A 24,710-nucleotide genomic window follows, 5' to 3' on the forward strand; every position below is an offset into this window, starting at 1 on the left:
AGGCAGACATCACTAAACCAGTGAAATGAAGAATAAATGTGCAAAGTAAAATACCTTCACAATGCTGGTGGCTTTCCTGATGCAGCATATGAATGTCTGTTACCAAGGGAAGAGAGACTCTAATGATCTTCTCAGCTGTCCTCATTACCCATTTACATTTACAGCATTTATCCAGAGCAATCAGTAGTTACAGGGACAGTCCCTCTGGAGCATCTTAGGGTGAAGTGTCTTGCTCAGGGATACAATGGTAGTAAGTGGGATTTGAACCTTGGTCTTCTGGTTCATAGGCGAGTGTGTTACCCACTAGGCTACTACCACCCTTTCACTGTAGTGTCTTGCCATCTGATGCGGTGCATTTCCCAAACCAGAGTGTGATGCAGCTGGCCAAATAATTTTTATCTCCTGGATGTTTTTTCCTACTAAAACCCACCTCCTTTTACTTGAGCATAAATTGCAATTCAAAAAGGAGAAAACATGGCCAGAGAAACATCGGCGCGTATAGTGCTATATGTTCTCAAAATTGAGTAATTACATGTATCCGCTTCGTAAATACAGTACAGTATTTTCATTCTGATCTTTCACAGTGTACCTTGGTTGTAAAAATAAAAATGTTTTAGCATGACATGACTGGAAAACCATCCTATATATATAAAACCATGTCTGGTCTTCCAGTCATGTCATGTAATCTTTAACTAATATGAAGTAAATGATTTGAGAGAATCAGCACATTTGCTGTGTATTTCAATTTACCCAAAGGAGGGGTTTTCTTCTGAAGAGCTATAAAATTCAAAATAGCAACAAGGTCATGTTTTTTTTTTTAACATAACATATTTATTACATGCTAAAGCATTATATTATTAGAAGCAATGTATGCTGTGAAAGATCAGAATAAATATATATATATATATACATACACACACATACATACATACATACTTACACACACACACACTCATACACACAATATGTACAGTTATATGTAATGTGGACAATATGGAAAGATGCCATATTCCGGATGTTTTAAAAAACCTTGCAAAATGTTTACTTATCAACTGTTTTTCTTCTCATCATAAGAGGAGAAACAATGCTCTGATAGGACGTGGAATCCTGTCAACTTCAGAAATTTCTCTGAAGATGAAATCTTTGTTTCTTCTTTAGCTGGCATACTGCAGCATGTTTTATGTACTAGAAAAAAGAGATGATTTTATTCATCGTCCTCTCTGCCCTAGCACAGCTGAAAATGAACAATCCAGGAATATTGTGTTGTTGTTAACACACCATTCTTGGACTTTATAAAAAACGACTAAGACATGCTGGCTCTGGAGACTGAATAAATCTTTTAGAATATGAAAATGTGCAAAGTGTGCAAGTTTGCAATTTGCCTGATGGAGCAGCTGCTGTATGGTTGCCATTGGTTACCAGATGTATGTTTACCATTTTGACTACAGAAATACCCTCAGTCTTGAATCTAGATGTTTTAGCTCTTTCAGGCCCATTTCCTCATACTTATGGCAGATAAAGCATTAACAGGTAAAGAAATGGTCTCTGTTTTTTGTCTTGATCTTTCTGTCATTTGGAATATTGATTGATTCTTTGTCTTCTTGGTGTTATGCCACGTAGGGTGAGGAACGAGGCGCAGGAGCATGACAGCATAAATAAGGTAAGTTTAATACACAAACTGAAACCTGGCATGATGACTGAACACATAGACAAAGCAAAGCAAACACACAGCATAATGTGGTGTAAACCATTAATGCAGGACAGGGTGTGGTTCTGGTTACTTCTGTTGTCTCCAGATTCTGCTGATCCATGTGGCATCACATTTGGCCTTGTCTAGACAAACAATTACATTTACATTACATTCACAGCATTTATCAGATGCTCTTGTTCAGTGTGACATACGTCAGAGCTTTGTAGTCCATATCTTCATACCGGATATATCTAGACTTAAATCAACAACTGCTGTTTAGCACAGACTATTAATACAATGAAAAGCCTTATAAGGGGGTAAAGAAACTTAGATTTAAAGACCAAAAGTACAGTTAGAAGAATAATCATTAGTAGGGATTTTTTGTTATGTGCATTATGGGTTTGTTTTATTTACCCAATTCAAATCTGAATTCTGTGGTTTAGTGAAACGGTAGGATTACGGTGTGTATGTGTAGACACAAGTGCTTTTTTCTACATTGTGTGAGGACACATATGTCAGTCCACACACTATGTACAACAACTCAAGAACTGTTTGCATTAATGCTTTCATTAGGTGAACACCAGAATTGCCACAAAATGCCACATTTATGTACATTAAAGAACCCTTAATACATGCGGCATGTATTTAGGATCGGATTCATTTCTTTTCAGTCTCTGACATGATGAGACTAGTTACATTAATAGTTACATAAATAAATTTTAATCTGGAATGTTACCTTGCATTGTCTCTTATGCAAATTATTACGCAGTTTCAAATCCATGAAATGTATGCTGGGATGGGAGCGCAATTGGAAGAATTTCTCCTTTCTGACACCTCTTGGTGAAAATGTGCTGACAGTGAATTGCAGTGGGTTCTGGATATTACAGACTGTCTGCCTGTGAAGTGTGTGGGTAGGTGCGGATGGGTGGCGACATTGGCTTTCTGTACATCGGTATGGGGTGCAGAAAGACTCGAGATTTCAGAGCTGTTATGTGTTGACAGCTGGATCCGCCTGTTGTAGCCTAGAGGTTGATAAACTCTAAAATCAACCAACTGAACCACTGTGACTTGTACTGGTCCAGAGCCACTGACCTGTGATCCGCCTAAACTGAATAATTCACTGATGCTAGTTGAGATGTACCTTCTGAGGAACAACAGCAAATGCCTTATTTACTTATTCAAGACAAATAAATAAAGAATAACTAAAGTTGACCTCCGTGCATTTGGGTAGTGAGTCATGCTGATGAAGATGTCTCCCATGGGTGCAGCTACTGCTGCTGGGAGGCTGCGGAACCAAGAAGGCAAACCAGGACATTTTCAGCAATTCAGATTCTCCCTGACTCTACTCCTGCAGAGAAAATGCGCAGGATAAATGTTCTCTCCTACTCAACTCACAGTTAAAAATAATTTAAATGTAAAAGGTATTTATTTTAGACATCCACAAGGTTTGATTGTATGTATATTATATTATTACTAGCTTTTAGCAAACTTAACCAGTTTATTAATGGGCTACAGTTGCCAAGCAACATATCATCTAGAGTAACACACTGCCATTACTGAGAACATAGTTATATGGTTTTAGAACCAGAATATTTGGTAAGCAAACAGACCTCGCCTGGGACATTTGATTCCGAGCAGATTACAGAATCTACCATCAGTAACGTATTCAGGAAAGATCCCAGGACACACTCATACTGTACACATTTCCTCCGTATCTTCCTAAAAGGGTTAGAGGAGTCATTATATAATCATATAAGCATCGTGCCAAAGAGCAAATCTGTTTTTGAGTCATTACAGGGCCAGGGAGCGTGGGGGCGGGACGCATGATCACAGCTAATGGGAGCCAACGCTTCAGGAACCACGAGTGCAACCTCAGTCTTCTCCACTCTGTGGAATAGCATGCATGCGTGGGAGAGTGAGGGTGACGCTGGGTGATGGACCACGGTCCATGGCGGCATGGAGCTCATTTGCAATGTCCTTGCTAGCTCAGTAGGAAATGTGTAAACATGTAGTGGTGACACTTTTGCCGGACCTTTCAAAGAAGGCGTGTGTTACCTGAAATTGGATTTTGTGCAAACAGTGCTGTTAAAGCAGATCTGAACACCCATTGGTTCAATCTCTGAAATCTTAATTACACAAATGACTTTCCACATAACCAGCTCCACTTACCAATCCACAACCCATTTTTCAAGGAAAGCACAGTGTGGAAATTAGCAAAATCAGCGTGGAACTTTTGATTACTAACCTGCCACTGCACTCAAGACAATCTGACATGGCAGTGAACAGGCATTTCACAATCAAGAAAAGAGAGTCACTCAACTGGCACCTCCAGACAATCGAGCAGGAGGGCGGGAAAAAAAGGAATGTTTAAAAAGGCATGCGGGCCTGGCATTGAGAAGATAATTAACATGGCAATTACTCCTGCTCTTTGACTAATCACTGGCAGAGTGAACAGGAAGCCGGCATGGCAGAGCAGAAGCCACTTGTGCGCTGTCTCCATGCCAAAGTCAAGACAACAATGTCATTTAAAGAAGGGAAGCAGCAGACGCAGCACAGGTTGACATTCATAGAAGGTCTCAGGGATGCTTTGTATTTCATAATGGAAATATGGATAAAAAGATTTTTTTCTAATGAATATTGATTATTTTATTGTTATTTTCATTTCCAGAAGACTTGCACTAAAAACATTATTAGAATGCAAAATGGCAAAATCAACATAATTGAAAAATGACTTATAAAATCAACAAAAGTTGACTTATATTTTATTGAATATTCTAGCATAATAAGGGGATTTAAAAGAGGCATGTGGGACAGTAAAACAGTTCATGACCAACGTCTCATTGTCATGGCCACAAGCTGACGGGGGAAGGATGCGCAGAGACGGAATATCTGGATCAATGGGATTTATTACTTAACAAAGGAAAAGGCACAAGGGCCAAAAACAATTACATCACATGGCACAAATAAAAAAACATAAGTTAAGAATAGTAACTGTAGCCGCCAAATGTTGTATAGTTAAAGGTTGTAATATCCTAGGTGGAACACAGGGTGGCGCATGCAGGTATTCAGGTATAAAGGTAGCAAACTATGTTGTTAGTAGGTGTTTGACCCGGAAGGGCAAAGGTTTTTTGACCACTTGTACGAGCGCTACACCAGCGCTTATGGGACTGCTTGCACAAGCGCTTACACCAATGCTCAGGCAATGCCTAAATGAGGACTGTTTGCTGTGCCACCAACTGCTGATCTAACTGGTGATACCTGCTATGTGCTTTCTGGAATAAATTGACATTTTTGTATTAGACATTAAGATTCGTTTAATTGTGTAGCATATAACGGAACCAAAGGAGTATAGCAATGTAAAATCAAGTGCATCAGCCAGGCCACATCCCGTGTCAGGCACCTCAGTAGTTCGGTAAGAGACCAAACTAATTTAATAGTAACAGTTCCACCGATTTACTAAACCAAACAAAATTGCACCCTCATTAGACTAGCTTCAATTATACATACAAAACATTTTAATTCATAATGTCATGGTTCCCATGGTAACACATTGTCGCTGCACACTGAATAGGGTCAGTGAATTGCATTAGACCAGATGTCACATTAAAAGTCCCTGTGCATGTCTGAGCTGTGCACAGTCTGTGAAGTGGGATTGGAAGAGTGAATGATGACTGATTCATATTGAAAATAAAAAGCATCACGTATGTGATACAGGCGAGATGAACTATGGACTAATATCTGCAAAAGAGCGGCCGGATGGTACAAGAAACAATTGATATCCACAAGAGCCTGTTAGCACATCAAAGGATTTAAAGAAAGAAGAGTGTGAGGGCTGTACATGGGCTGAGCCCTCCTACAATACTTCAGAACTCATTATACTGGGACAGAGATGGGAGAAGAAAAGATGGTTTAACAGGTTCACCCAAACACAAAAACAAGCCCCTGGCTTTGATCTAAGCCCTGTTTCCAACAAGTCCACTACTCACACGGTTACTCAAGTGTCACTTTCATTTAAATCTTTATGATCAACTGTTAAGGGTTTTGGAAAGTTCATCATTTGTGCTTTTCGTTTGCGACTAAGCACTGCCCCCAAGTGGGCACATGTCAGTTGTTGGCTAAATTTTTTTTTTCGGTCCTAATGCAATGCTTTTAGTTAACCTAGATATATTTTTCAGCTTTTTATGACATCACATTTTGAAACTGACAGCCTAGCTCATCTTTGAACTAGAAGACCACCAAGTCCCAGGTTCAAACCCCACTTACTACCATTGAGTCCCATTAGCAAGACAGACTGTAAGGCGCTCTGGATAAGGGCATTTGAAATGCTGCAAATGTAAAACTTTAGGTCTACCCACACATTTGTATGTCTGTCATCATTGGACTAAAATCACACAAAGTGTGTAAGTGTGTGCCACAGGATGTAAGTGTGTGATTAACTGATCAGCACTTAACAAGAATTAAATCAAGTAAAATGTTTATTAAGTTTACAACAGGGCCAGCAATTGTTATTCATAAAATTAGCATTCATAGTGTCCTCTAATCTTGAACAAAACTTGTCAAACATCTCAAATGAGAATTTATATTATTGCTTCAAATGATATGTGAATTTTAAAAGACTGAACAGGAATTTTCTTTTAAAAAGTTTTCAAACCTTGCTCTTCAGAACACATGCGCTCACACATACAAAAGCACATAAATCAGCATCTCTGATGCATCCTACAGAATCTTAAAAAGAATTAAGAAATTAAACACAAACAAGGTACTTAAAAATATATTTTATCTCCCTAATCTAACAAACCACTGAGTCTTACACAGTGGACAATTGGGCATCCTTGAGTGAAAAAGAACGGGGGGGAAAGAGGGGAGGAAAAAAAAAAATATTCCCAAAACCTTACTCACACACAGGCTTAACGGCCCTGACCTCTCAAAAAAAAAAAAAAAAAAAAAAAAAAAGACTACAGCAATCTGCTACAGCTTGGCATGGCTCAGCAGAAGTATTGTCTCCAGATCACATCCCCAATCAAAGTAAAGGTTTTCTTTTTTCCCCCCCCCACCAATGCTTGAATTTCCAGGCTTGTCCATGGCTACGCCTCCCAGTGTGCTTTGCAATTTACGATCAGCTTTCTTGCATGTCTTTAACCAACAGGACAGTGTGCTGCCCCCCACTGGACACAGACAGAACTGCCCGGTTCTCTAGCTGTTTGCCCTTCATTTCAACAGGGCTCCACTCGTCGTCTTCCTCCCCGGTGCCCAACTGGAGGTTGGTGCCCATACCCCAGGCAAATACAGACCCTTAAAAATAAACACACACACACAAAACATGTGAAACTACAACCAAATTCTGCCTTCACATACATTCACCAGTTTCATTGTCAAAGCGCAGTTTGAACCATGTCATATTACACTGCACAAAAAAAAAAAAAAAAAAAAAAAAAGAAAAGGGAAGAACACTTCTGTGAAATCAAACTGTCCACTTGGGACACAACACTGACAATCAATTTCACAAGCTGTTGTAGACTACAGGTCAAAATTATAGGCAACTAGCAAGACATCCCAAATAAAACAGTGGTTCTAAGGAGTGGTTCCTTCTAAGTTCCTATGCTTTCTGGCTGATATTTTGGTCACTTTTGAATTCTGGTGGTGCATTCACTCTAGTGGTAGCATGAGATGAAGTCTATAACCCACACAAGTGGCTCAGGTGGCACATCAATACAAGCTGTGGCTAGAAGGTTTGCTGTGTCTCACTGTAGTGTCCAGAGCATGGAGGCGCTACCAGGAAACAGGCCAGTACACCAGGAGACGTGGAGGAGGCAATAGGAGAGCAACAACCCAGCAGAAGGACTGCTACCTCCAACTTTTGCAAGGAGGAACTGGAGGAGCACTACAAGAGCCCTGCAAAATGGCCTCCAGCAGGACACAAATGTGCAGGTGTCTGCTCAAACTTTCAGAAACACTCAATGAGGGTGATATGAGGAGCTGACAACCACAGGTGGGGGTTTTGCTTTCAGCCAAACACTGCAGCATGTTTGGCATTTGCCAGAAAACACCAAGATTGACAAATGTGCTACTGGCACCCTGTGCTCTTCACGGATGAAAGCAGGTTCACACTGAGCACATATGATCGATGTGAGAGTCTGGAGATGCCGTGGAGATCGTTCTGCTGCCCTCAACATCCTACAGCACGACCGGTTTGGCAGGTGGTCAATAATGGTGTGGGATGGCATTTCGCACAGCGTTTGAGACTCACCTTGCTTTGTGACTGCATAGCTGACAGATGCGCCGCATGCTACCAACTGTGCCCCATCAATCCCAGGCACTGCTGTGGGCTCACTCTTTTCCTCCACCCCCTGACCCAAGCCCAAACGGCCATACTCCGCCCGTCCAAGACTGTAGACCTTACCTGAGAAGAGGGGAAACATGCATTATATCATGCTTTCTTTATGTTTGAGCTTCGGTATACGAGGGGAAAAATATGCAAACCTTCAGAGTCCAGACAAATAGTGTGGTGCTGCCCTCCAGAGAAACAAATCCAGGAGGTGGTGGAGTTTTTAAAGGCTGTGAGCTTCAGTGGTGAAAAGCAGGTGCTTGTGCCTTGGGTTCCTGTTTCCAAATGATCACTAAATAAAAAGGGACATCGAAATACGGGATTCAGGAAAGATGCTTACCAAGTTGGTGGTAGTTGGAAAGGCCAAAACCATAGACGTAGGCTTCTTTAGACACGGCAAAGGTGAAATAGGCGCCACAGAACACATCTGTGAAATGAATCTTCCTTCGTGACTGAACTTTAACGATCTGTGGCTCCAACAGCCTCACTGTCAACAGAGAAACACGTCAGGCACTGCAAGTTCAAACATTACAAAATTCTCAAAGCACCTTCATTTACCGCTTACCACATCAGATATAAATAAATAAATAAATTACTTTGGCAAATTACTTATGATGCCTTTCAACAGTAAACAATTAGATAAAAATCAATAAATGATCATTTCTACAAAACAAAACTTCCTTTGATCTTTAACCCCAACAATCCTGAGGCTTAGTATTTACATAATTAGTCCTCAGTGTAAAACAATTCAGCAATATTCTGCCTAGTAGGACTGATGAAAAGCAGAACGGTTGCATGTGTTAAACAGAAAAAGCAGCGTACTCAGGCCCTTCCTCCCACCGCGGGTGGAGAAGCGCTCCGGCACTCGTCCCAGCTGGCCCTGCTCGCCACAGCCGGACGTGTACAGGTCTCCTCCCTGCGTCAGCATGACCAGGTGATCGTTGCCTGTCGAAGGACACAGGACATAGGTCACAAGCTCTCACGTTATCAAAAAAAGGATAAGAATGTGACTCACCTGAAGCAATTTTAACCACTGGTTCGTTGATGGGCACTTTCACAGGTTTCGTGCATTTTTTCATTGGCTCAAGTAAACCAATAATTCCATTATTATCCTAAAATAAAAGGAGCTTAAGGGTCAATAAATAACTTCAAAAAACAATCATGTAAATGTTTTTAATTAAAATACATGTACACAGCAGCAGAGTCTCATACACACCCTGAAAGAGCCCCATATGTAAACTGTGCCGTGTTCGGACAGTGCGGCCGTGTGGCTGTCCCCGGCACAGACCTGCACCAGCAGCTCGTCCAACTCCACCTTTCCGGGAGACATCTCCGAGCCCTCCTCCGATGTGTCTCGACCAAGAGCTCCCTCATCATTACAGCCAAATGTGTAGATCTACAGAGTAGATATGTATAAGTTGTTGGGCATTGGGAGGTAAATCCCAACCACTGTCATGTTCTGTTACTCCCATAATTTCCAGGAGCAGTTGGACAAACAAACGATTGACAGTGGTGCTATTGATTTTTCCAGACTAAACGGTGTGATCAAAGCCGTGGAAACACTCTGGCTCTGTAATGCATTAAGCTCAATGTTCAGACCTCTAAAAGCATCTTATTTTAAAAGGCTGCATGGCACTCACATTTCCAGTGTCACTAAGACAGACCGTGTGCATACCGCCTGCCACAGCCTGGACCACGGACTCCGGAAGAGTCACCAGGGCTGGCCTCTTCCGCTCCAGGACGTCCTCACCCAGTCCCAACTGGCCCACATCTCCCTGTCCCAGGACCAGGACCAGACCTTTCTCCTTTGCGTGACTACTGTGCAGCACCACCGACTCCTTCAGAGCTGCTGTGGGACCTGCAGGAGTCACATTACTTCTGGCTCAGTTTTAACCCAAGGTACAAAACTGGACAAGATGTTCATGATTATTCATTTCGTCCATATCAGATTAAAGGACGTTCATTCAGTTATGAGGACTGTTTAAAAGTCTCACCTTTGGCTTTTTTAACAGGATTGGCATCTGATGCAGCCTCAGGTGGCCTTTTTGTAGTCCTTCTCCCCGGCATGACAACACAACACCTTCAACTGCAAAAGGCATAGACGGACAGTGATCTCCTTTTGCTCCACGCTCTCAGGACCGACCCGAGATGTATAGCAGATGTATCGCGGTAATCGCGGGATATCGAGCGCAGAGGTTTACAGCACAGCGATAAATACAAGTGTAGTTAAGGAAGAGAGTTTAGAAAAGTCTGAAGTAAGGCAGAGCCTTCGCTTTAAAAGCGAAATAAGGTAACGGTGGTTTATGTTACAAAAGTTTGCATTCACAAAGTAACAAAGCGACTTAAAAACGGGTTGGGCACAACGAAGCTTTTGCGGCATAAACTGAAAGAAAGCGGCTACATAGTGTGCAAAAATCTAACAACAGAAACACACAGGCAAAGCTGGCTAATTCTTTTCCATTTAAATTCAGCTGAGCCCGAGTTTACATACCGACCAGCAGCTCCACTAAGCTCCACGCAGCTAGCCCGTGTCCACTGCCTGAGAAAGCATGCGCCGAGCAGCGTGCTGTGCTTCTGGGGTAAAGGTGGCTGAGCTTATAGCTGCCGGACGCACAGCGCCGCCTGGCGGCCCGGAGGCGCATCTACTCAATGACAGATTCTGAAGGAGGCCAGAATCTGCTTCAGTATGCTTTAAGCATCTAGTCATTATACTGACACATACATAGAATTACTAGATGCTGCATTCTGCGTTCACCCGATGTTACATAAAATCACCCTGAACGTTACATAAAATCTAATGTAATCTGAACACAACCTTAAATTGAATAAGATGTTGTCTGGAGTTAGTAGAACAAGTTTTAATTCCACTGAGAGTACCATTCCAAGTGTTAGTATTAATGTTAATATCCAGTTCAGCCTCCCATTCGCCTCTCTGTTTGTCAGTGGACGTTTCCATTTGGAAAGATCTGAAATGAGATATTTTGCTTCTGGAAGGCCCAGCAACAACCTATACAAGTTGTAGGTACCTAAAGAACTGTGTGTGAGGGAGGGAAAACTTTGAAGCTCTTCAAAGGATGGAAAGCATCCATCCACATAAAGATCCCTCAATGGATTACACCATTCTATTACACTTTTTGCTTACACCAGTCATTAAAGATCATGTTTGTTAAGAGGATGGCAGGAAACAATGGTTGCGCCAGATTGGGGCATGACCTGACGTATCTGAAAGTCCACAAAATTCAGTCATTCAGTCATAATTCATAAATCACATTTCTTGAGTGCTTTAGGGAACGCAAAAAGGAGAGCTGGGCAAGAGATGCCTGAGGTCAGGCCAATTTCGATAGCAAGCCTCAAGGGCAAACATCAGATGTTTTTGCCCTGATATCCATATTGCAATATCATAGCTATCAAAATTGGCAGCCATATATTAATGTAGGAAGCACAGTTTCTGCAGGCATAACAATGGCATCAATGGATTTAAAAATGATTTGTAGTAAAACAAATATAGGAATCTTGGTAAGGCAATCATTTTTACTACATTTACCAGTCCAATAAATAACAGCGACAGGGATCTCCACGTTTCAATATATTCCTTCAACTTATTTACCTCCTCAAAATAGATTCCCTGGAAATATTTTAGATGATCTAAAACTATATAAAACACTTGTGAAAGCTGAGTCCAGGCCCCCTGCATATGGCAGGAGATCACTCTTCTGCCAGTTAATGGTACAACCTGATGAGTTGAAGTAAGTGACGAACTGACTGCTCTGGTTCCAACACACAAAAATGTTGCTAGCATATAATTCAAAAATATATATTTTTTGGTGTTCTCTGGCAAATGCCAAACGGGCTGCACAGTGTTGGGCTGTAAGCACAACCCCTACCTGTGGACGTCGGGCCCTCATACCACCATCATGGAGTCTCTTTCTGACAGTTTGAGCAAACACATGCACATTTGTGTCCTGCTGGAGGTCATTTTGCAGGGCTCTTGTAGTGTTCCTCCTGTTCCTCCTTACACAAAGGCGGAGGTAGCGTTCCTGCTGCTGAGTTGTTGCTGTCCTACAGCCTCCTCCATGTACTCCATGTCCTGATGTACTGGCCTGTCTCCTGGTAGTGCTTCCATGCTCTGGACACTACGCTGAGAGACACAGCAAACCTTCTAGCCACAGCTCGCATTGATCTCCCATCCGGGATGAGCTGCACTACCTGAGCCACTTGTGTGGGTTGTAGACTTCGTCACATGCTACTCTAAAGTGAAAGCACCGCTAACATTCAAAAGTGACCAAAATATAAGCCAGAAAGCATAGAAACTGAGCAGTAGTCCGTGGTTACCACCTGCAGAACACCTTTATTGGGGTTGTCTTGTTAATTGCCTATAATTTCGATCTGTTGTCCATTCCATTTGCAAAACAGCTTGTGAAATTGATTGTCAATGTTGCTGTTGGATTGACTTGGAGTTACATTGTATTGTTTAAATGTTCTCTAAATATTTTTAAGCAGTGTATGGTCACAGTCATATTATCTTTCTAATACTTAATGAAGTACTTAATGAAAATAACTAATTGAATGATGTTAAAGACCAGTGATTTTGAAATAGTAAAAATTACTATTTCAAAATCACTGGTCTTTAACATCACTCCAGTAAAAAAAAAACAACAACAATCATAACATTGTACAAGCATTTTAATTTAGATTTAAAGGTGACTTCACAGCTAAAAAGAAAATGTACGGACAGTTACTATAAATCCATGTCTTCAAACAAACAAAAAAAAAATGCTTTAATCTTCCCATTCTCATAGTGTTCAATCACAAATCATACACTAATAGTTTGTGCTTAAAAAAATAGCAACCTATATCACATGTATATTTAAAATATCCTTCAAAGTAAAAGGAAGACAAGATATACACAGTTTAATCTACAATATGAATCTATACAGCAGAACACTTTACCATTTACTGGCCAAGCAACGCATGATAAAACATCTTTAAAAACGTTTCTGCCAAAATGGCTCCTTTGCGAAGCATCTCGATATAAAACTTCATTGTACTGTTGTAATATATCATCCAGATTTATTCTTTTATCTTGAGTTATTAATGTCTAGTCATTACATTCTAGCTGCATTTTTTTTGAGAGTTAAATCACAGAATAACAAACAGATGTATTAAATATTACTCTTCATCATCCTTCTTCCAATGTGACCACTATTTTCGGTTGAGATCTACAATGATGATATGAAGTTGGCAAGTATGTTTTATGGCATAAAATCCCAAACCACTGAAAAATAAATGAGAGGAGAGAAATCTACTTTCTCTAGTAAAATGGCAGCGTCACAGCCGTATAGCAGCCTGTTAGTGAAAGGCAGATGAAAAGTGTTCAAAAATGACAAAATAACACTGAGCATTACAATTGTATTATAATCAAAATTATCAGTCTAAAGAAATGGAAACAAAAAATTCTGCCATCTATACACACACACACACACATCCCAGAGTTCATCCCTTGTGCATTAACAGTCCTTCATGTTTGCACATCTATAACCACTCAACAACTTAATGAATGTCACCAACGTCATTATTACTGTTATTATTATTACTATAACTTTTTTTTGTATAAGTTTTTACATTTACTCAATGGAAACCATATGTGTGCCATAACAACTTAAAAAGGTCAGAAGGAGAAAAAAAAAAAGGCCACCTGGACCCTGGCCCTCATGACGGAAGAGAAGGTATGGAGGCATATCAGAAGCTTTGTCCCTGAGGGCTGTTTCACTCCAGTCTCTTCGCACAACCTTTCAGTCCCCCAGCCACCTCAGCATCCTGACATGTTGCCCATGAAAGCCATTCTGTCTGGCATCACCCTTCCCCATGTCACATCAACAGTATTTATAGTTGCAAGATGTAGGCTGAAGAACAGTGACAAAGCATTTTGATTGTTTATAGTAGTGGTCCAGGTTTCCCAGTCAGTCTGTACAGTACATTCAGATTAAAGGTTAAAGGCAGTCTGTTGAAGTGGTGGCACTAGGACCCTGAGGCTCCAGCTGAAACACATATCCTTCTCTGCCCTTCAGTGCATAAGTGCTTCACTGACCAGGCGTGTGACGTAAAAACACTAAGGCCGATGGAACCTAAGAAAAGGCAGATGAACAGATGAACTTTTATAACAGTTAATGTTAAGCAAGAACCAGTTGCATGCAATGCAAAAATGTGACTAATAACAACAGTTTCTAAACTGCATATTCTACAGTACATAAACAGAATGTTGTGACATGATTTATAAAGCATCAAAATCTGCTACACTGGAACAGGCCATTAATAAAGGTCTCGCACGTCATATTAAGTGTTGTGATCAGTGGCAATGAATAGTGAGCAGTAACCTTGTGTAAATTCGGCTTTCCTCATGGACCTCCATCTCAGAGCTCTTGTAATCATTGAGCTCTTTGCGGATAGCAGCCTATAAGATAGACATACAGATTTATTGATCCAGTGAATACAGTACAACTGGACATACACACAATATACACAATACACCACAATACACAGTGAGTGTGGCATCTAGACAACAGATCCAACACATTGAAATCTCAATATCAAGGCAATAATAGAGGTAGTGGAAAGGAAATTTTAAATTGCCGTTTTATATAGAGACTGCTGTAAGGATGTCTGCAGTGACTGTTAATGTATGTTCAAATCATGAATGGTTATTAAACAGAAAATAACCGCAGGATGGTTAAACGCATTAGTTAAGCAATTTAAATGTCCATCAGTGTCTGAATTAAGTATTAATAAATAAATTACACAGGACACCAGAGCTGAATTACCATATTAACTTTGTACTATTAGTCAGGAGAAAATCAAGAAAACTCAACTTAGATTTGTGATTAAAATTCATAGTTCAACATAAAACTCAAAGTAGTACAGAACAAATGTTGTTTTCACCCTCTTGGTCGGTCCCTAATGAGAAATTCAGGTGGTAGAGGACAGGAAGTAGATTAAATCATTAAACCTTAACTGCACATTCACTACAAACACTGAGCAAAGTTCTCAAAGCTGTGCTGATGTCTTGCATGTGATTCCAGGACTACCTTATCTGCAGGGGTGAGCTTGGTCCATGGCTTGTCAGCACGCCGATCATAGTCTTGAGCACTGGTGACTTCCACATATTCATGGAAACGCAGGATTTTCCTGGCCTGCAGCTCAGCAACAGTGGGCCGCTGGCTCAACTGGAGGTTAAAATATCACACTCACAATTCAGAATACCAAAATGGAATAAGAAATTCAAATATCTTACTTTGTCCCAACACGATCATTTGAATAAAAAGAGCCATAATTGTACCTTCCTGGTGAGCCTTCGTTTGATCTCCCGAACTTCTGCCTGCCTGTCAGCCTGGTTCTTGGCTGGAAATGAGAAACCAGGTCAGTTGTGGTCCAGCATAAATGCTCCTACATAACAGGCCAAAAGTTTGGACACACCTTCTCATTCAATGTGTTTTCTTTATTTTCATGACCATTTACATTGGTAGATTCTCACTGAAGGCAACTATGAATGGACACATGTGGAGTTATGTACTTAGCAAAAAGTGGAGACCTGGCCTCCACGGTCACCGGACCTGAACCCAAATCAAGATGGTCCAACAAGTGCTAAACACCTCTGGGAACTACTTCAAGACTGTTGGAAAACCACTTCAGGTGACGACCTCTTGAAGCTCATCGAGAGAATGCCAAGAGTGTGCAAAGCAGTAATCAGAGCAAAGGGTGGCTATTTTAAAGAAACTAGAATAAAACGTGTTTTCAGTTATTTCACCTTTTTTTGTTAAGTACATAACGTGTTCATTCATAGTTTTGATGCCTTCAGTGAGAATCTACCAATGTAAATGAGAAGGTGTGTTCAAACTTTTAGCCTGTACTGTATCTGAGGTATTTATGGGACTTTTTATAGTGATCTGTGATTGACATTTGATTGTAACATCTGATTCCCTCAAACAGTTACTGCAATGGTTGGAGCTCCCATTTTTGCTCAGAACTTGCAGTGCAAGGCTTATTTGCCAGGGATGTGCCCTCATTTACGACTCCCTTATAATAAAAGCATCTGAGAGTCTGAGGAAGGATTAACATGGAGAACTGGAGTGCAATTAGAGAAGAAACAGAGGAAATGTATGGGTTTTATGGGTTAATGACAAGACACACTGAGGGCAAATGAACATTGGAAATCAGACCCACAGGTTTTTATCCTGGTTAGGGTCACATATTGGACTTTTTTTGTGTGCATGCACTAGGCAGTAACATGTGTATGAGTTATTTATTTATTTATTTTTACCAAAGATACCAGATTTTCAGTGCCATCTCAGTATGACACTACTGCATACTGACAGAGGATGAAAAAGCTCTGAACAAGCAACTTACGTTGAAGGATGTTTCTCTGCTCCAGCTCCTCAGCAGTAGGTCTCTGGCTCAGACGCCTGCAAAAATCAAAACAAAAACCAGGATCACCAACCTCATCTTTATAAATCAGTTCCTCTGAATTCATGTAATTGCAACAACAAAGGCAAATTCAAGATGCTGATCCATTTCAGTCATCCTGAACTCACTTCCTTGGCTTGTCCAAAACATTCACTCTTTTACTAGGTCAGGGGTGTCAAATGTGCAGCCCACGGGCAACATCCCGCGAGATCACTTTATATAGATCTATTATTATGAAGCGCTGATAACACACAAACTAAAGATCCCATAATTCAGTGCTTCAGTTGCCTTGTGGAATGTGATCTTTACATTGCAGTTAAATCTGTACATATGCAGTTTCCACATCAATGGCAAATGGATTGTGAGGCAGCTCAAAACTCTCTCCCCCCTAAAGTCACCAAAGCACTGTGTGAACACCATGTTTTATAAGTGCTTCATATCACCAGGCCTTAATAATAGATCTATATAAAGTGATTTTGCCAGGGTATAGCCCATTAACAATGAATTCGACACGCATTGTAGGTGGTCCATTTCACACTAAATCTGCTCACATTGTGGCACTAAAGTGCAGGTTTCTGCATGTTTAAGGAAGCCAAACCTAAGACTTTTTAAGACTCTGCATCAGGGTCAACACCTTTTTTTTCTCGGCCAATGCTCTTCTAAAACACAATATATAATTATTAAATTGTTATTTGATATATTAAATCATGGCATTGTTGACTGAGGTGACATAATGGGCATTGCCCCTGAAAATAAATAAATAGATAAATAAATAAACAAACAAACAAACAAATAAAAATTCTGGCCTGATAGTGAAGAAAAAAAAACCTGAGCCTGAACTTCTTTCCATGATAGAGAGGTGAGAAGCAACACAATTTTAACACATAACTTGTTGGCCCCTGAGCCCATATATATATATATATATATATAAACAGCCATAAATATAATAACTTTGATCATCTTTATTGTCAAGCGGGGTCCATGGGATTGCACTCCTGTGATAATTTTTTTTAAAGAAGACCCTTAAATGATAAATTCTGGTGAATGTTTGGAAATAAAAGGGCAACATTCAGATATGAGATTAACAAACCCAGTATAAGACTGTATTTCCAGTAGCATCTGCTCTAGTAGATCTGTTCAGTAATCCATACCTGCTCTTAACTTGGTCACTTGTCTGCCCACCTATTACTTGTATCGCATACTGAGACTATGATACTACAGCCAAACTAAGAAAGGTCAGTAGGTTGCAATTATAGTACTAGGTACTATAGTATACTAGGAATTGATTAGTAGCCATTGATTAAAGGACACTACAACTTTAAAGTTTATTAAAAACTAAAAAACAGCTTAGCTTCTCAGACAGACATTTTTTAAACTCTGGCGAGATGCTGTTTATAACAAGATAGCTTGTATGCTGCCTAGAGACAAACAGATGTGTGAGAGTGGGGATAAATTAGGCATGTGGCCCCTACTTTTGCATCTCCCTTATGATACTTAAGAACTCATTACCAGACAACAATGCCAAAAGTTTGCAAATCAAAAACATTTAATTTAAATCAAATAGACATTTAACAAAATGAATTTACAACATGCAAAACTTTTATCAACCTTGTTCAGTTAAACCAATTTAAGCAGCTAATCACACAGAAGAGATAGGTACTATAGACTAGAAGTTTGTGTTTGCTGACCGGCAGTGTTGCCAGACGTATGGTAATTACCATATTTAAAAAAAAATAATAATAATTCACAGCCACATTGGTAAAATGAAGACCTGGGACCTGAATCCATTTGTGTTGCCTGCTGCTCGGTGTGGAGCGAGGCTGCAGGGCGGTTATATTAGATTATATTATTCCCATGTGCACAAACACAGAAGTGCACAGTGCTCAGTGACTGGCAGATTATACACATGTTTCAATAGATTTTTTTGGGTCTGCAGTATTTTTAAGACCTTTCAACTGTGGATTTAAGGACTACTAGTAATTGCAATGATAATTGTAATGACCTTCCTTAATGTTGGAATGCTTTTTCAGGGAGCAGTGTATAATGTGTCAGACCCAGTCCTTGTTTCTGATAATAAAAAAGGATGTGATGAGCATATTGAAAGTAAAAGTGAATTGATTGTCATTGTGAAGCATAGTAAGCACAGCACACACAGCAAAATGTATTTAAGCATCACCCTGAGTGAGCAGTGGGCAGCCATGACAGGCGCCCGTGGCTAATGTGGCTAAATGTCAGTACAATTATACAGATTATGCAGGTGGGATTAAAACTGCGGTAAAATGAAAAAGATTACTCTACTGCACCATGGAACGACCGAAGCTGCTACCTCAAGAGACAGACCTTTAATTGCAGTTTACTTTCTGTTTATATTCCATGAGGACATACCCACTTTAACTTCTGTATAATTTCCTCTAAAAGTATGTCATAATGTACACACAAATGCTGCAAGGTGACTAGCACCTTTTCAGTGTTAAATGTAGTCATAGATTGGCCCTTCACAAATAAGATTATTATTAAGATTATCAGTCTTCCCAGTAAAAAACGTTAAAAAGTGAAAATCAAATCAGCCTGATATGTGACCTACTGAAACAACTAGAATAGTGTGGTTTTATTCTCACTTCCTTTTTTAATTAATTTAATTTGACTGAATTATGAACTAAATTGATTACGAATAAAATTGCATATGCAATTAAATTGCAAAAACAGCCTTAAATTTCATGCTGCAACAATCTTAAAAGCCTACAAAATACTGAACTGACTTGAATAGAGAGTAGAGCTGATTGGGAGTGTTATATGAAGCAGTATATTTGCAAATCCTGACACAGTCTGTGAGTGTGTGCGTGTGCGCGTTACCGTGTGAGTGCAGTGCCGATCTGTGTGCGGATGGCCTCCCACTGCTCTTTGCTCTGCCAGGATAGGCCCATGTGTTCAGGCCTGGCTGAGCGCTCCACAACCAAGCCTCTATCCCTGGCTGGCCGCTCTGTCTGCTGCCGGTCTGGAGCTGAGGGCCGGCTGCTCAGCTTCAGTGCCAGAGTGTCCTTCCGCTTCACCCTGCTGGCCAGAGCACCTGGACACAGCACACACAACCAGCGGACAAATTAATCTGACATCCCTCTTCCAACCATGCAGTTTTACTAAACATGATAAATGCTCTTATTCAGACTGATGATGCATATTTCATTCCATGTAATAAAGATAATAGTGTTTTCTTTATTAACCCAGTAAATAACATGAGGAAAAATATTAAAGACTTTTGTGAAGGCGAGAGATTTTTACTACATTTTGCCTCAGTACATCGTCTGGATCTTTGTTAGTGCCCAGTGCATCTGAATACGGCTACATTGATACAATTGGGTCAAGTTTGACGTCCCAGACTAAGATTGCAATACTGAACAATCTGAAATAAGAAAAATCTGATGTGTTGCTGCTCTCACTGGTTATGGTGCATTAGAATAATGAGAAACATACTGGGTGGGCATTCATCCTCCTCATCCTCATCAGAGTCTTCATCCTTGTAGAGCACAGGGCCATCGGAGTCGCTCTCCTCCCCCCTCACATCTTCGTCCTCTTCTTCTTCCTCTTCACTGCTGTCGGCAGCTTCCTGAATGATGCTGACACTCAACTCTCCCACCAGGCAACGGCGACTCCGAGGCTCCAGTTCAGGCTGGGGTGGGGGGATGTGTTCCGGTGGAGGTTCATCTTCCTCTCCGTCATCCTCCTCCTCTTCTTCTTCAGAGTAGTCTCCCTCATCCCTAAGACAGGAAACAATTATATAATATTTTCAAAGAAATGTCTACAATAGGAAATATAAAAACATGCAACATTCATGTGAAATGTAATTTTATTTCTTTACACAGCATTATGAAAGATTATACTTCACTCATAACTGGTGTTATTTTAGCAGCTACACTACATTCTAAACATTCGTTGTTTTTTTTTTTTTTTTTTTTACCAACAATACATAATTCCCCAGTCATAAAAAAAGCAGTAGTTCATGTCAAATTGAATGACATCAACAAGTCGAGAAAAGTTGGGATAGGGTCACGTTCACTGATATTCACTCGTCTTCATTTGAGCAAAGCCTCCAAACATCTGGAGTAAGAAGACACAGGTACTAATGCACACCCATACCCGTATCATAAGAATTACAGGCATTTCAACTGAGTGCTGACAAGGTGACCAAAACCGAACAACATAACAGTTTTCTACGTTGAGCTCAAGCTCATTTAACATGGACTGAGGCTGAGGTGTACGCGGTGCTTCTGAATTCATCTTCACATGTCGATGTTCAGCCTGGTCATTCCAGAATCTTTCTTTTTACTCCCACTTTCCGCACCTAGCCTTTATAAAGATTATCCATGAAGTAGTAAAATACTTGTTTTCTATGTTCTACTGTGAATGAGGTTAGTAGTTTCACTCACAGCTTGAGTGGCTGAATCGTGACCGGCAGCGGACGGCCGCGGGCATCGGCCTGATATTCGGGTGGCGTCTCGAACAGCAGTGAATGAGCATGTTGAGCCCCGTCTGGGTGTGGCACTGCAGGTCCTGGTGAGGTCAGAGCCCTCTGGATCATGATGTGGAGCGGCACTGATGTCTGGCGGGGGGCGGGTTCTTCCTCTGGGCTTGGAGGGTCAAAGTGGGCAGGGATAGGCTGGGGTAGGGGGTGAGGGTAGGAGTGCTGGTGGGCAAGGTGATGTATGTGGGACCGGGGAGGTGAGGGCGGGATGTGGGAAGGGAGTGGTGGAGATGGGGGAGGAGGGGGCAGTTGAAAGCCAGTAGACACCACACAAGGTCTCTCCTCGGGGGACAGGGTGGAGGAAGTAGTCACGGCTGGAATGGGGGCAGAAGAGGGGTCTTCGGAGGTGGTGCGCTTAGTTACAGGGGTCGTCCTCTTTGGAGGCATGGGAGGAGATGGCTTGACTGGTGCCAGGTTGCTGCCCCCGGTGGCCTGGGTGATCTCTGCTGTGGGACAGAGAAATTAATTGAATGAGTGGAACCACTGACCAGAAACAAGCAACCACAGCCTAATAAGTCTAAACCTGGCAACACAACCATATGCAGACCTCAAAGCATGTTCCAGCCAAGTCTACAACCTTAAACCAGTAACTTGAAAATTTAATGGGCTTTTGGTGGATTGTTGCAGCCCAACATGCCTGATTTTGTGGCAAACTTGCAATGTTTTCAACCTTGAATAATGTGGACCATAAACATTCAGATGCAGCATCTAAATCACTAACAAGCCTTACAGTTTGACAGTTTGAGTGACTTACATAACTGTTTTAAAATATCAATCCTTGAAATCCATTATTTGGTTCACTAGGACCTGAGATGTAGATACCGTACACTTAACAGAACCAAACCGTTTTTTTTTTCTTTCAAATATAGAAAGTGTTTTATGGCTCAAAAGAGATTATGGGTCAGTTTCCCATTCATGGATTAAGACTAGTCCTAGAATTCAAGGACTCTGCTTAATCCACAAATGGGAGACTGATCCTATATCATGTTTCAACTGCTTAATGTCTCTGGTGATGCAAATAAGCTTTGATGCTGGTATTGATATATAAATCAATTATACATTAGCACAGAATCTTTAATGTTTTAATCTTTGAGAATTATTGTGAGCAGAAAAGCAAACTTGGAAAATGTTATTGTCCTTTTTTGACGGACAAAGACTTCAGGTTGTTACCTTGATAAAAAGCTGGCACATGCAGCACGCAGCTCACAAGGCGAGCATGCGATACATTTGCACGTCTTTTAACGTGATTCTGGAGGGAGGAGAACATGCATAACCTACACACGCACACGCGCACACGCACACACACAGTCTCTGCACAGAACCGACACAATCCACTGCACTGGAACAGGAACACATACAGCTTGTCATCCACTCCAGAAAGGCAGATAAGAGAGCTGTGCTGTGTTAGTGCTGCTGCCATGCGATGGGGGTGAGGTCGACATGAAACATGGCCACATGACCAATCAGACACTCCCCCAAGCTTTACCTGAGCGCACTCCTCCTGTACGCCGGCACAGGTAGACAGGCAGGGACAGGTAGACGTCATAGTCCCCCTCCCTCTTCCAGCAGGACCAGTAGAGGGGGAGCTGTGTGTTCTCCCCACCGTGCATGGTGGAGGCTGGGGGGGGGATGAAACGAAATGACTGCTAACTGGCCACCCCAAAGCTTCCTTTATATTTGCTGCACATCACATGATAGCGTAGGGTAACAATCAGGTTGTTTCAAACAGAAACTCAGATATCGGTCTCAGTATATGAAATAAATCCCCTAGTATAATAGCCATTCTGTATGGTTACTGATGAACAGTAGGTGGCAGCAGAGAGACTATTTCTCATTAGGAGGAGGGATCTGACCACAGCATTATTTAGAATGGATGGAGTGCTGTATCGATTCAAGCAATCACAACATCGAAAGACTGCACTCCATTAAATTGTGTGCCTTGTGGTCAAGCTGATGAAAAATATTAACAAAGCATAGGGTAAAATAATGAGGCAGTACAGGAATCGGTCTAAAAACAAATATACCTTTTTGCAATATATTGCAATATATTAAGCAATATATCAAATGATAATTAAATATACACACACACACACTAAACATGACACTGCAATATACTCCTTCTACACAGAGGTTGCTTTTGGGTCATAATGGTCAGATTCATTATTGGTCATCAGTTTCACTTAATGAACCATTTAATTTAATTGGAGCTGTACAGAAGGGAGACTTCACTGAATGAACGAAAAAACATTATTCTCCACTAGAACCAAAGGAACATGGCTATACGTCACCACTGGCCCTCACACATCTTATTCTATTCCTGTGGCCTATTGTGATGCAGGAGAAGAAACAATGGGTTGAATTATGTAAGAGACCTTCTTTTTCTCTTTTTTTTTTAAATATAAATGCTGATTTAGGATTTTAGCCAGGAAAAAAAACTTGTGAGCTTTAACCTCAGCAGGTCTGCTGATCTAAGACCACCTGACTGAAAATTCTTGAAAAACATTACATAACCATCTTCATCCAGCTTTACCACCATGAGCTGCACTGCTACCTTGTCTAATATTAGCTATTCATCTGTACAGTATGTTGAATGTCATGTTTCTTACAAGCATGATTTCATGTAAGAAGCAGAAGAACTGAAAAATAAAAAAGTGACATTGCTTGGAAATAGGTGTCGAGGCAATAAACTCAAAGGGGTCACAACATTGATTAAAAATGCACATTTTAAGTACGTGTGTCAGGTTCTTTCTTAATTCTCATACCTCCCATACATTTTTTTAAAATGAGTTCACACTGCCACTGTTATGCTGAGCTGCTTAACACATGACCAAAGACTTCATTAAGAACACATATCCACTTAAAGCAAGGACAGGATTTGGCACACAGTTTTTTCTGTGTGCTGATTGGTCCAGTTCAGCACATCACTGATGTGAAACCGATGAAAAACCTTTCATGATGAAAACAAACCAGTCCACAAGCAAGAAGAATTCAACTACATATTCAAACGGGAGCTAAATACACTTCAGCATAATATGTTTTTAATAGATAGCATTAGGCCTACTGACAAATTTGTAAAACTGTATGAGCAGACTTTTAAATACAACTGTAAGTGCTAAATGTTAGCAAATTTGCAAAGGTCAGAAAACGATACTCACCCATCATGGCTGGGTTATTGCCACGGTTGATGGGCTTTGGTGGTGGGAGAGGGGGCTGCTTTACTGGCTGCACAGTGGTGCCAGTGGGCGAAGCAGACGAAGGGGTTGTGGGCCCTGGATTGGCACCAGGTGGCACTGTCCGAACAGGCTTGCTGACCACAGTGGAGGAAGAGGAAGGGGAGTTGGCAGACGAAGAGAAGGGCACAGGAGGGGCATGGATGGGGGTGCGTGGGGCAGCCTCTGCGCCCGACTCAGTGCTGGAGGTAATCAGCCATTTCGGTGGCATGACAGACTGTTTGGGTGGCAGAGGCTCCCTCAGGGTGTCTCGCAGCGTCTCAGGTTCTGGTACGCCATCAGGCTCTGAGGATACAGAGAAGGGCTATAGTACAGCCGCAGTAACCAGTCACCAAAAACCGTGTGCACACACGCGCGCGCGCACACACACACAGTTCCTAGTTCTTTAAAGTGGCTGCTGATGTGCTCTGTTCAACATCTGCCAACCAGCCTGATCATCTGTATGGTTTTCAGAATTACCAGACTGCCTCAATATTTCCCACCTTGGCCCAT

At 41.2% G+C, this 24,710-nt stretch overlaps 2 protein-coding genes across 8 annotated transcripts in view; both read right to left on the reverse strand.

Annotated features, from left to right (window-relative positions):
* Positions 1 to 6,641: 6,641 nt before the first annotated feature.
* Positions 6,642 to 10,593, reverse strand: rcc1 (regulator of chromosome condensation 1). Its single transcript, XM_028981057.1, has 10 exons — positions 10,507 to 10,593; positions 10,010 to 10,101; positions 9,656 to 9,873; positions 9,232 to 9,411; positions 9,031 to 9,127; positions 8,838 to 8,960; positions 8,356 to 8,502; positions 8,171 to 8,290; positions 7,938 to 8,090; positions 6,642 to 6,982 (listed from the first exon to the last, which is right to left on the reverse strand). The coding sequence occupies exons 2-10, from the start codon at positions 10,080 to 10,082 to the stop codon at positions 6,807 to 6,809; spliced, it is 1,287 nt and encodes a 428-aa protein (XP_028836890.1). The 5' UTR covers positions 10,083 to 10,101; positions 10,507 to 10,593; the 3' UTR covers positions 6,642 to 6,806.
* A 2,087-nt stretch (positions 10,594 to 12,680) lies between these two features.
* phactr4b (phosphatase and actin regulator 4b) overlaps positions 12,681 to 24,710 on the reverse strand; it is a 40,622-nt gene continuing 28,592 nt past the window's right edge. For 4 of the 7 annotated variants that reach the window (XM_028980795.1, XM_028980796.1, XM_028980792.1 and 1 more), the window contains 10 exons: positions 24,144 to 24,503; positions 22,475 to 22,606; positions 20,894 to 21,434; positions 19,941 to 20,224; positions 19,326 to 19,539; positions 16,416 to 16,471; positions 15,349 to 15,410; positions 15,098 to 15,235; positions 14,390 to 14,466; positions 12,681 to 14,140 (listed from right to left, as the gene is read on the reverse strand). In XM_028980795.1, the coding sequence (XP_028836628.1) occupies positions 14,125 to 14,140; positions 14,390 to 14,466; positions 15,098 to 15,235; positions 15,349 to 15,410; positions 16,416 to 16,471; positions 19,326 to 19,539; positions 19,941 to 20,224; positions 20,894 to 21,434; positions 22,475 to 22,606; positions 24,144 to 24,503 (1,880 nt within the window). In that variant the 3' untranslated portion in view covers positions 12,681 to 14,124. The remainder of the gene's footprint in view (positions 14,141 to 14,389; positions 14,467 to 15,097; positions 15,236 to 15,348; positions 15,411 to 16,415; positions 16,472 to 19,325; positions 19,540 to 19,940; positions 20,225 to 20,893; positions 21,435 to 22,474; positions 22,607 to 24,143; positions 24,504 to 24,710) is intronic. The other 3 variants (XM_028980793.1, XM_028980798.1, XM_028980797.1) reach the window with 3 other exon arrangements.

Source organism: Denticeps clupeoides, chromosome 5 (genome assembly GCF_900700375.1).
Source record: "Denticeps clupeoides chromosome 5, fDenClu1.1, whole genome shotgun sequence".
In the NCBI taxonomy this organism is placed as follows: domain Eukaryota; kingdom Metazoa; phylum Chordata; class Actinopteri; order Clupeiformes; family Denticipitidae; genus Denticeps; species Denticeps clupeoides.

Coding starts and splice junctions, on each gene's coding strand:
- rcc1 (XM_028981057.1), bottom strand. CDS start 10,082: ATGCCGGGGAGAAGGACTACAAAAAGGCCACCTGAGGCTGCATCAGAT. Junction 9,128..9,231: donor ACATATGGGGCTCTTTCAGG/GTGTGTATGAGA, acceptor CTTTTATTTTAG/GATAATAATGGAATTATTGG. Junction 6,983..7,937: donor CTATGCAGTCACAAAGCAAG/GTGAGTCTCAAA, acceptor TTTATTTTTAAG/GGTCTGTATTTGCCTGGGGT.